This window comes from Hemiscyllium ocellatum, chromosome 3 (assembly GCF_020745735.1).
Source record: "Hemiscyllium ocellatum isolate sHemOce1 chromosome 3, sHemOce1.pat.X.cur, whole genome shotgun sequence".
Classification (NCBI taxonomy): Eukaryota; Metazoa; Chordata; class Chondrichthyes; order Orectolobiformes; family Hemiscylliidae; genus Hemiscyllium; species Hemiscyllium ocellatum.
In genome coordinates, this window is record NC_083403.1 from 28615718 (window position 1) to 28628977 (window position 13260).

The 13260-nt window shown below is 39.6% G+C and overlaps 1 protein-coding gene across 2 annotated transcripts in view; it reads left to right on the forward strand.

Moving 5' to 3' along the window:
• The window catches only part of cdk19 (cyclin dependent kinase 19), a 170821-nt gene that overhangs the window by 149935 nt on the left and 7626 nt on the right, over positions 1–13260 (forward strand). For both annotated transcript variants that reach the window (XM_060856275.1, XM_060856285.1), the window contains one exon: positions 3589–3837. In XM_060856275.1, coding sequence (XP_060712258.1) covers positions 3589–3837 — 249 coding nt within the window. The remainder of the gene's footprint in view (positions 1–3588; positions 3838–13260) is intronic.

Here is a 13260-nt window from a genome sequence, read left to right on the forward strand (position 1 = left end):
AATATCTCAGCAAGAGGCCCAGCAATCTCTTCTGTAGTTTCCCACAGAGTTCTAGCGTACACTTGATCAAGTCCTGGTGATTTATCCACCTTTCTGCGTTTGAAGATATCCAGCACTTCCTCCTCTGTAATATGGACATTTTTCAAGGTGTCACCATCTATTTCCCTACATTCCATATCTTCCATATTCTTTTCTACAGTAAATACTGATGCAAAGTACTCATTTAGTATCTCCCCCATTTTCTGTGGCTCCACACAAAGGCCATCTTACTGAGCTTTGAGGGGCCCTATTCACTCCCTAGTTACCCTTTTGTCCTTAATGTATTTGTAAAAACCCTTTGGATTCTCCTTAATTCTATTTGCCAAAGCAATCTCGTGTCTCCTTTTTGCCCTCCTGACTTCCCTCTTAAGTATACTCCTACTACCTTTATACTCTTCTAAGCATTCACTCGATCTATCCTGTCTATACCTGACATATGCTTCCTTCCTTTTCTTAACCAAACCCTCAATTTCTTTAGTCATCCAGCATTCCCTATAGTTGCCAGCCTTCCCTTTCACCCTGACAGGAATATACTTTCTCTGGATTCTCGTTATCTCATTTCTAAAGGCTTCCTATTTTCCAGCCATCCCTTTAACTGCGACCATATGCCCCCAATCAGCTTTTGAAAGTTCTTGCCTAATACCGTCAAAATTGCCCTTTCTCCAATTTAGAACTTCAACTTTTAGATCTAGTCCTTTCTTTTTCATCACTATTTTGAAACTTATACACAATTATGGTCACTGGTCCCAAAGTGCTCCCCCACTAACTCTCAGTCACCTGCCCTGCCTTATTTCCCAAGAGTAGGTCAAGGTTTGCATCTTCTGTAGTAGGTACATCCACAAAATGGATCAGAAAATTGTCTTGTACACACTTAACAAATTCCTCTCCATCTAAACCCTTAACACTATGGCAGTCCCAGTCTATGTTTGGAAAGTTAAAATCCCCTGCCATAATCACCCTCTTATTCCTACAGATAGCTGAGATGTCCTTACAAGTTTGTTTCTCAATTTTCCTCTGATTTCCCTCAATTTCAATTTCCTCCCAGTTTTAAAATTACGGTGGGTTTTGATAGAGTAAATGTGAAATGATTGGGCTGAATCTTCTGTTTTGTTGGCCAGGTCTGTGTTGCATAAAGCTTTTTGGAGGACGTTTTACCATGAGACTTAGCAAATTGGCCTTATTAAATACCCAAGATGCTCTTACGGCGTCTGCTGTCTGAGTTCCACTTCATGTTACCATTCACCTTTCCTGGAACAATTCCCTTCTCAGCGATATCTCAAACTTCACTGGCATCCCATAACTCTGCACCATCCTCGAAAGTGCAGGACTTTTAACTCAAAGAGTGAACATTTGATGTATATAACCCATTATTATAAGATGATTCGACTAAAGGAATAGCAAAGCATCCCTTCAATTGTATCAAAGTTTGATTAGACCACAGTTGGAGTACTGCGTGTAGTTTTGATCCCTTGTCTTACGAAGAATGTTATTGCCATAGAGTGAGTGTAATGAAGGCTCACCAAACCTGTTTCTGGAATGGAATAACTATCCTATAAAGAGAGGCTGGGAACCCTTGGTTTGTACTGTAGAGTTTTGAAGAATGAAGTGTGACAATATAGGTAGCTTAAACGAGTAGGCATAAACTTAGGAGATGGAATGTGATGTGGGAAAATATGAGGCTGCGCCCTTTGGCAGGAAGAATAGAAGAGCTGTAATTATTTAAATGAAGAAAATCTGTAGAATGCTACAGTACAGAGGGCTTTGGGAATCCTTGTGCATAAATGACACAAAGCTCGCATAACAAGTTCAGCAGTTAATAGGGAAGTCAACGAAATTAATCTTTATTTCAAAGGGAATGGAGTGTAAAAATGAGAAAGGCTTTCTCAAACTATACAAGGCACTAGTCAGACCATAACTGGAAAACAGCAAATTGTTTTGGTCCCCTTATTTAAGGAAATGTATGCTGGCAATATTGTTGATCCTGGGTATGGCGTGAGCTTCTTACGAGGAGAAGTTGAGTGGGTTGGGCCTGGACTCGTCAGAATTGAGAAGAACGAGAGGCAACTTTATTAAACATAAAGGACTCTTAGAGCAGAGTCAAGGAGCTGAATGGTCTACTTCTACATCTTACAGTTTAATGGGCAATAAGTTGGGAAGAGAACATAATGAGTCTGCAAAGGGAATTGTGGATGGCCAAAATATTGGCAGATGGAGTGTAATATTGGAAAAGGCAAACTTGTCCATTTTGGCAGGAAAACTAGAAAAGCAGTATATTATTTAAATTGGGAAAAATTTGTGTGTCCTGGTATATGAATCATAAAATGTTACTTTCCAAATGCAGCGAGTGATTAGGAAGAAAAATGGAAAGTTGTTGTTTATTGCAAGGGGAACAGAGCATACACAAGTGTTTTATTGCTGCAGGATAGCGTATTTGTGCATCCACGTCCAGAGTACTGTGTACAGTTTTATTTTCCTTGTTTAAGAGGGAATCACTCCAAAGAATTTTTTTCAACTGATTCCTGGAATGAGGTTGGTCACCCTGATGATCCTGTATCCTTTTGGAGTTTAGAAGAATGAGAACAGATATTTGTGAAACATACAAGATCCTGAGGGGTCTTGACAGGGTGGATGCTGAAAAGAAGTTTCACCTCAAGGGCGAGACTAGAACTAGGAGACACTTAAAATAAGCATTATCCCATTTAAGACCAAGGCAATGAGAATTTTGTCACTTAGATGATTGAGAGTCTGTTGAATGCTGTTCTCTACAGAGCAGTGGACATAGGGACATTAAATATTTTAAAGGCAGGAGTAAATGGATCCTTGAAGTAAAACAATGTTGGGCATAAACAGGAGGTAGAGTTGAGTTCACAGTTACATCAGCCAAGATCTTGTTAGTTGGCACAGCAGGCTCAAGGGGCTGAATAGCCTGCTCTCTGCTCCTAATTCTTCTGTAACCTGTGTAATTAGAGGATATTTAAGTGTACAGCCCTTTTTGCATGAGCCATAATGTATTCATGCATAGAAACGATACATGGTCTGTAAGAGCGAGAAAAATGGTGATGCCCAACATCCATATGCCCAGCTTCCTTCAACCTTTTATTGCAACTATGCTTTATGACCCAATTTCACTATTTCAGGTACAATTATGCAAAAAAAATTACTAGCAAATATGCAACTGAATTTTAGTATGACAGTGGCAGAACAGCTAAAAACGAAGACTGAGGAAACAAAATACCTTCTAAAAGAACTAGCTATATTCCCATCAGAAAAGATGATACAGAATCCCAGTAATGCTAAGAGATGCAAACTTTGAATGAATAACTGTTTTAATCAATTGTTTTCTGCCAAAATATTGATGCATTGTTATATTAGGATGTTGGTGAGCTTATATGTAATTTTACTAAGCAACATTTACTTTGACTTTAAAGTTCTTGGTCTGTTGTTTTTCAGATGCTTATGAACTTGAAATAATGTGCATACATTATCAGAGTTATGAGAATGTTAGGGTCTTAAATAGAATAATTACGCTTTACATTATCTTGATTACAGAATCAACAGCAAACCCAGCAACACCAGCAGCAGACAGGACAGAATCAACAGCAGCAAGCACCCCAACAACAAAACAGCACACAGACAAATGGGACAGCTGCTGGAGGAGGAGGTGGTGGAGGAGCACCGGGTGGAGGCCTACAGCATAACCAGGACAGCAGTCTCAATCAGGGACCTCCAAACAAGAAACCTCGCATAGGCACATCAGCTACAACCTCTGGTGGCTCTGCCATGCCAACTGATTACCAAGTAATTGTGATTTTGGTGATTGCTTTTCATTAATATAGCTGGGATCCCTATTCTTACAGTATCGAAACATCGAATCTTTTTGAATAAGTTAAGGTATAGTAATTATTTATAAGCAAGAAAACCTCCTGCTATAAACCTAGCAATGGATAATAAGTTCACCAGCATTAATAATTTGTGAACAGTATTCAACAATGATGTTGTGATGTAAGGTATGATCATTTATTTTTGAATTTGGATTTTGAACGAATGGCCGATAGTTTTGATCTGTGAGTATGAGGTTTGGGTTTAATAATTAACTTGTCAGTCTTTCTGGAGCCATGATTTTATTAAACGATCACAAGTGTTATGGCACAGAAGAAAGCCATTCAGCCATGGTGCCTGCACTGGCTCAATGAACGAACATCATTACCTAGTGCCAATTTCCTGCTATTTTCCCCATACTCTTGCACACTATTTTTAACCAAGCAATCATTCAATGCCCCCTTGATTGTCTCAATTGAACTTGCCTCCATCACTCTTACACACAGTGTATTCCATGCCCTAACTACTCAATATGTCAACTAGTTTTTCCTCACTTCACCCCTGCTGTTTTTGCAGATCGCTTTAAATCTATGTCTCTTGTACCGTTTCCTTTCTGAGCATATCCCCATCTACTGCATCCAACCCATTCATGGAAACCTCTATCATATATCCTCTTTGCTTCTGTCTCTCTAAGGAGAACGGTCCCACCTTCTTCAATCTGTCCTCATAGCTGAAGTTCCTTATTTCTGGAACTACTTCTGCACTCTGTTCAATGCATTCACCTCCTATAATGCCCAGATCTGTACACACATCTAGAATGAGAGAGAGAGCTACTGGAGTGGTAATGGAAATTTGTTTGCAATGTGAGTTTTATGATGGAACAGGATAAACATTGAAAAGCATTAGCTTTATTTTACATTTGAAGAATTTTGTTTTGCTTCAGGGAAGAATCCAGAGAAACCATTTTAGCATCAGTTCACAGAAGTCCTGGTTGAAGTTTGATATAAGAACAGTTTCTCCTGAAGGAAGGAGATAGTTCGGTACTGTAGGAAAATAGTGCAGGGCTTGGTACCCCAGTGCCACATTTTAAGGGTTGTAGTTTGAAAGTTCAGACCAGAAGTATTTGATTAGATCTCTGAAGGGGTTATTTGAAACTCTCGATAGTAGTCATGATTTGGAGATGCTGGTGTTGGACTGGGGTGTACAAAGTTAAAAATCACACAACACCAGGTTATAGTCCAACAGGTTTAAATGGAAGCACTAGTTTTTGGAGCATAGCTCCTTCATCAGGTGGTTGTGGAGGACAAACCGCCTGATGAAGGAGCCGCGCTCCGAAAGCTAGTGCTTCCAATTAAACCTGTTGGACTATAACTTGGTGTTGTGTGATTTTTAACTTCTTTGAAACTGAGAGAGTCTAAGCTGAAAACTGTGAATAAACAAGGAAGACACTATCAAAATCAGAAATTGAAAGAAATAGTTAAGTCAAACCTATGGATTTAGTAGAAAAGATTAATGTCTGATATTTGTGCACAATGAAGTGATGTTGGGATATAGGAATTGTATTTTTAGAATCTTGCTAATTGTGTTTTCTGTAAGTAGCTTGGTTTTTTAATTCTATTTTCTTCATTTCCTTTGTTAGTAAAATTTGATTTTTATTATTAAGACCAAAACCTTGGCAATGTATCAAGCCAGATTTCAATGTGGAATAATCTGTCTTGTCCAGTAATGCCGTCATCTAGGGATTGTTACTGTACCAAGCAAATCTTTAACCCTTCACTCCCTGTTAAAGAAGGTAAGAATGGCTTCGGAGTATAGAAAGAACAGGGGAGTGACATGAAAAAGGAAATGAGGAGAGCAGAAAGGTGATCTAGAAGAATATCGATGAATAAAATTATAGAAAGTTTGAAGATGTTTTATTAGTACATTAAAAGCAAGAGGTTGGTCTATCACAGATGTACATGGTAACTTATGCATCAGTGCTGACAATATGGGCAGGCTTCTAAATGAATGTTTTATCCCTGTCTTTACAAAGAAGAGAAATGATTATTACGCCTTAGTAGAGTACCACCCTGAAAATTAAGCCCCGCTATTCCCAAAAATTAAAGATTTTAGAAGTATGCAGAATTCTTCAATTTACATGTCTTTCAGACCCAGGTGGTCAGAATGCATAGACCAGTTTCTATCTTGAACAGGAATAACTATTTATTAGAAATAAATGAACAATTATGAACTGTCAAAATAGAATTCTATTCATTTAAACTATTATACTTCTCAAGGGTAACGTGCTGGAAATAATAGAGAATTATTATAAAAGTTAAAGATTTTTGAAAGTACGCAAAGATTCCCTGTTTTAGCTGACTTTCAGACCAAAGTTGACAGAAAGCATGGACCAGATTTTGGTACTTACTTATGACAAGTAATTGAACTCTAGCTACAAGTAAACAGTTATGAACCTTTGACATATAACTACTAATTAAAACCCTCATCCCCTTTTAAATGCTTCCTTATATACACACAGAGACAGGAGAAAAAGTGGATGTTATGAATGGAGGGAACGACTCAGAAGGCAGTTCAGTGATTCCTGTTCACAGGGTTGTGTGATGTTCTTATGATTCTCATGTTGATCACAATATTGCTTCTCAGTCATCCTTCTCCAGATGCTTCTATTGGCTTGTAAGAAGCACAATGAGGCTGATTCACTTCTAAAAGATCTTTGAACTATTAATTAAAAGTCACAATTTATAGCAACTGCTGAAGAAAAGGTAAACTGGTTTTATTCATGCTGAAAGTAATTTTAACTACAGAAAGCAGAAAAAGCTCTTGAGCTGATGATATCTGCACAGAATTTTGTTCCCACATCATGCTCTTCAGTGACCTAAGAAACAATCACATAGTTGTTGGCAAGCAGAAGGCTTTTGTCATCAGTAACTGGTCAATAATTCACAGACCAGTCAGCTACCTAGTACTAACCAAAGTTCCATATCTGCACAACTCTTTGGCTGCAGTTCATGTGCAACCTCAGTTTAAGCACTGCTTGATTTAGCAGCTATGTAAACAGTGCTTACCATGAATGTCCAGTTGTTTGCCTTCAAAACATACAGCAATCAGTAGGCTTAAAGCAGATATTTTTTCGATTCACTCCACAATTAAACATGTAGGAAAATATATAAAGACACAGTCTTCACAAAACTTTAACCCACTTATTAACTCCTGCATGACGCACATACAAACAGAAACAGGCAGGAAAGAAAATGATGTTATGGGCAGTGGGAAAGACTGGAAAGGCAGTTTAGTGGTTCCTCTCCATCAGGTTTGCTGTGACGATCCTTTTACTGATCAGAACGCTGCTTCTCAGTCTTCCTTATCCGGATACTTCCACCTGTTTCCAGAAGGCACATGGTAATTGGCTCATTTATAGAGGTCTTTGACTTATCAATTAAGTTACAGCATGCAGCCACTGGAAAAGAAAATAAAGCTACTTGAGATACTTTTTACTGCAGACACAAGAGACAGCTCCTGCAGTTGCAGAGATCCGATTACTGCTGCCAAAATATTCACACCCCTAAGTTCCCTCAGCTACTTGTGCCATTCAAAGTTCCATTCACACACATTCTTTGGTTTCTACTACTGCTTGAACAAGTAGCTGTGTAAACAGTACTTACAATGAGTGTCAGGTTAGTTGCTTTTAACAATTACAGCAATCCTTGCTTTTAAAACATTACATATGGACAGGTTGTTTTTCCTTCTGACTAAAGGACAAAATCTCAGAATAAGGAGTGCCCAGACAAGAGAAGGAATCTCTTTTGTTGCAAGGTTGTCAATCTATGGAAATCATTTATTGCACAGAAGTGGACAGACTGGGTCATTAAGTATATTCAAGGCTGAGTGAGACACATTTTTACTCTGTAAGGAAATCAAAATTTACGGGGGAAAAGAAAGAAAGTGGCGTTATAGGTTATCACATTTAGCCATGATCTCAGTGAGTGGTGGTGCAAGCTAAATGGGCTGAATAGAAACATAGAAAATCAGAACATGAGTAGGCCATTCAGCCTTTTGAGCCTGCTCTACTGTTCAGTAGGGTCATTGGTAATCATCTATCTCAAAACTCTGTTCCCACTTTCACCTGTATTCTTAGACCCCTTTAGCCTTAAAAACTATATGTCACTCCTTCTTGAAAACATTCAATGTTTTGGCCTCAACAGTTATGTGAGAGAGAATTCCACAGGTTCTCCATACTCTAGGTGAAGAAATTTCTCCTCATCGGCTCTAAATGACCGACCCCATGTCCTTAGACTGTGATCTCCTGGTCTGGACCCCCCATTCATCGGGAACAGCACCCAGAGGACCTAACCTGGTTTAAGAATGTATGTTGTGACTAGCAAGTGTAATTAAGCTACATTATGAACTTCACTGCCTTTATTTGGTATAGTATAGCTACTAATTCACTTGAACCTATGCAAGTAAGGACTTGGGAAGTGTTGCTGAACAAAGAGACATTGAAGTACAGGTTCATAGTTCCTTGAAGTTAGAGTTGCAGGAAGATAGGATAGTGAGGAAGGTGTTTGGTATTGGCGAGTGTATTGAGTATAGAGATGGAGGTCCTGATGTGGCTGTACAGGACATTGGTTAGGTCACTGTTGGAATACTAAATGCAATTCTGTCTCCCTGCTATCGGAAGGATGTTGTGAAACTTAAAAGGATTCAGAAAAGACTGACAAGGATGTTGCCAAGGTTGGACGACTTGAGCTGTAGGGAAAGGCTGAATAGGCTATGGCTATTTTCTCTGCAGCATTGGAGGCTAAGGGGTGACTTTGTAGAGGTTTATAAAATCATGAGGGGCATGGATAGAGTGAAAATACAAGGTTTTTTTTACCCCAGGGTAGGAGAGTCCAAACCAGAAGGCATAGGTTGAAGGTGAGAGGGGAAAGATTTAAAAGGGACCTAAGGGGCAACGTTTTCATGCAGAGGGTTGTATGTGTATGGAATGAGCTGCCAGAGGAAGTGGTGGAAGCTGGTACAATTATCACATTTAAAAGGCATCTGGATGGGTATATGAATAGGAAGGGTTTAGAGGGATATGGACCAAATGTTAGCAAATGGGACTAGATTAGGTTAAGATATCTGGTCGGCACGGATGACTTGGACCGAATGGTCTGCTTCCGTGCTGTATAGCTCAATGATTCTGCATCTCTAAGATTGTTGTGAAGATGTTCCCTATTTGTGAAGTCACATCTAACAGTAGACATTTTACCTATGCTTTACAAACAGTCTAGTTGATGACGGTGTATATTCTCTGCGTTGTGATAAATCCAGATGATTGTTGGGAAGTACAGTTTGTCATATAGCACTGGCCTGAAGTTCACACATGACATTGCTCAATTGTGTGGCCGATGTAATGTGTTCTTTGCAATGGTGGCAGCATTCCTTTTGTGGAAATGCCACTTAGGTCACCACATATGGTAGCAGTGTGAGTTGTTCAGAAATTCTTCTCCATAAAGAGGTGCATTTTCTATCTGAGGTTTATGGATTTTTGATCACCAAAGATACAATGGAATAGAGAAGAAGTTAAGGTTGAATGAGATCCATGCTGTCATTAACTAGTGAAACAATTTAAGGAGCTAATGCCTATTTTTTGTTCTGGCATGTGCCATATAAACTAAGGGAGGAGGATAAGGTATAAGATACTCTTGTCATAAAACAGCAAGGCAATCATTCATAATGTGCCACTGGCAACAGTTTGGATATATAGTCTACTTATTCAGCAACTGTCTGAAAAGAGAGGTAAAGAAAATAAGTCAATAGCAAGTTACCAACAGCGTTTACTCGGCATAAAATTGAGATTGGTGGCCGACAAGCTCAGCGCCTACTCATCGTCTGGATGATACCATTTGGTGGTCAAACTGACAAACCTCCCCATGTATACACTTTTACAGTGAGTCATGTTGGGTACAATATTGAAGAAGACTCAGTATGTCAGCAAAGAACAACACTGACAGTGACCTGTGTTCCATAGATCGGTGGGTGGGAGGGATCTACAGAACTTGTCAGTGGCCCACCACAGACAGTTGGAACTGCCAAGCAAGTGCTAAACTAACCCTGTGGATTGAGGTGAGGGGGAAAGTGTGGTTGCTGAACTGGGAGGAGACCAGCATCCATTAAACTGGGTGGGAAGCGGAGAGTAGATGTGGGGCATGCAGAGGCTGACAAGCTCAGCAATAGCCTATCAGTTCCTGCAGGCAGTCTCTCAGCTCATGCTGGTGTAAAGGTTTGTTGTCTAGTTCCTCAATGTTTGGCTTCTTATATTTTCCATGTTATCTTCATGACCTAGACTTTGCTGTACAGGGCGTATTTTCAAGGTTTGTATATGGTCCAGCTTTGAAGCATGGTAATCTATAAGGATGATAGTGTAGAATTTCAAAAGGCATGGGTGGACAAACAGCATATGACATTCAATGTGGAGAAATGTGTAGTGTTTTCATTTTTATGAGAATAGCATGGATAGCTAACTTAAAGAAGGGCCAAATTCTAAAGGAGTGCGAGAGGAGAGGTATGTTGGTTTACATGGGCGTAAGTTATTGAGGGTAATATAACAGGTTGAAAAATTGGTTAATAAACCATACAGAATCCTCGGCTTTACTAATTAAGGGCATAGATCAAGGAGATTATGTTGAATTCATTTGGACATTAAATCAGTTTCAGCTGGATAATTGTACCCAGGTCTAAATACTACACTCTAGGAAGGATGTAATTGCATTTGAGACAGTGTAGAATGTAAGAGCCAGCAGCTGATCTTTTCATGGCCTCAGCTCCACTTAACCACCCTCTCACTTCTCCCTTAATTTCTTTATTGTTCAGAGTAGTTCACTGGGCAAGGAATTCCATAGATTTATAACCCTCTCGGTGAAGAAGCTCCTCAATACAGTCCTAAATCTATGCCCTCTTGCCTGAGTTTCACCTACTTGTGGAAACATCCTCTCTACTTCTACCTTTTATTCCCTTCATAATTTTATGTTTCTGTAAGATTCCCCCCCCTTATCTTCTATATTCCAATGAATATATTCCAAGTCTACTCAGTCTCTCCTCATAAGCCAATCCCCTAAATTCTGGAATCAACCTAGTGAACCTCCTCTGCACCTCCTCCAGTGCCAGTACATCCTTTCTCAGGTAAGGACGCCAAAACTGTGCTCAGTACTCCAGGTGTGGCCTCACCAGCACCTTATACAGTTGCAACATAACCTCTCTGCTTTTAAACTCTATCCCTGTAGCAATGAAGGACAAAATTCCATTTGCCTTCCTAATTACCTGTTGTACCTGCAGTTGAAAAATGTGGTGCTGGAAAAACACACCAGGCCAGGCAGCATCCATGGAGCAGGAGAATCGACGTTTTGTGCATAAGCCCTTCTGAAGAAGGGCTTCTGCCCGAAATGTCGATTCTCCTGCTCCTTGGATGCTGCCTGGCCTGCTGTGTTTTTCCAGCACCACATTTTTCAACTCTGGTCTCCAGCATCTGCAGTCCTCACTTTCTCCCTGTCGTACTTGCAGACCAACCTTCCATGATTATGCACAAGGACACCCAAGTACCTCTGCACAGCAGCATGCTGCAACTTTTTACCATTCAAGTAATAATCCTTTTTACTGTTACTCCTACCAAAATAGATGACTTTGCATTTATGAACATTGTATTCCATCTGCTAGACCTTTACCCATTGACTTAAACTATTTATGTCCCTCTGCAAAGTTTCCCAGTACTCTGCACTCTTTGCTCTGCCACTCACCTTAGTGTCATCTGCAAAATTTGACACATGACGCATGGTCCCTAACTCCAAATCACATATATAAAATGTGAATAATTGCAGTCCCAACACTGATCCCTGAGGCACACCACTAGTTACTGATTGCCAACTAGAACAGCACTCATTTATCCCCACTCTTTGCCTCCCTTTTTAAGCAGTGGCGTAACATTTGCTGTTTTCCAATCTGCTGGAACTGCCTCAGAGTCCAGCAAATTTTAGAAAATTAGCACAAGTGCACTTGCTATTTCTCCCACCATTTCTTTTAGTACTCTGTATGATTCCAGTGAAAAAGTATTTCAGCTAAGACAATGCCTTGGAGAAATTAGGACTGTTTTCCTTGAAGAAAAGTTGACTAAGAAGCTTTGATAGAAGCATTCAAAATTCATTTTACAGAGCATATAGGAAGGAATTTGCCATTCATGAACACATTGAGAATAAGAGGGCACAGATTTAAATTCATTAAAAGACACAAAAGTGACTAGGTAAAATCCTTTCATGGAGTAAATATTTAAGGTCTGGAATGGACTGCCTGAGAATATGCTGGAGGCAAGTTCAATTGAAGCAATCATACTATTGTCTACAAAAAAAGAATGTGCAGGAATTGGGCAAGAAGGCACACCAAGTATGGTATGGTAAAATATGAAATCATTCACTCTGCTCAGAAGATGGAAAAGCAGAATTTTTTTTAAAGGTGAAAGACCAGTAATTTTATTAAGTGGAGTGATTTAGGGTCCTTGTACTCGATCATACAAATTGAAGGCCATAGGATGAAGGAACAGAAATAAGCCATTCAGCCCATTGGGTCTGCTATAACGTTCGGTGAGCTCATAGCTGATCTGATTATCCTCAACTCCACTTTCCTGCCTTTCCCCATCACCCGTGATTCCTTTAGTGATTAGAATGGATTGCCTTCTGAGTGAAGTAATTTCTTCTCAACTCTTAAAATATGCAACCTCTTAATGTGGAGTCTGGGCATAGACTCTTTCACAAATGTTTCCACACCTACCTTGTCAAGTCTCCTGAGACTCTCTCATATTTCAGTAAGATCTCCTCCCATTCATCTGAACTCCAGTGAATACAGGCCCAACCCTTGCAACCTCTACTTCTGAAACAGACTCTCCATATGTGGGATCAACCTAATGGTTCTTCTCTGAACTGCTCCAAATTTCTTAGAGAAGGGGACTAAAATTGTTCACTGTATTCCAGTTGTGGTATGACTGATGCCTTGTGGGATTTTAGCAAGATCTTCTTAAATTTATACTCTATTCCCTTTGAATGAAGGCCATCTTTCCACTTGCTTTCCTTATTATCTACTGAAGTTGGATGCTAGCTTTTTGTCATTTAGGTACATTGTTGTACCCAAATCCCTGTGCATTGTAGCTTTCTGCATTCTTTCTCCATTTAAATAATGTTCAGCTCCTCTATTCTTCAGTATAAGCTCACATTTTCCCACATTATATTCCATCTCCCAGGTCTTTTGCCCAATCCTTGAATCTGTCCATATCCCTCTGCAGACTGTGTCATCCTTAGCATTTGCCTTCTCATACACTTGCTTTCTCACATATTCTTGTGTCATTTGCACGCTTGGCTATTTTATATTCATGTTCCT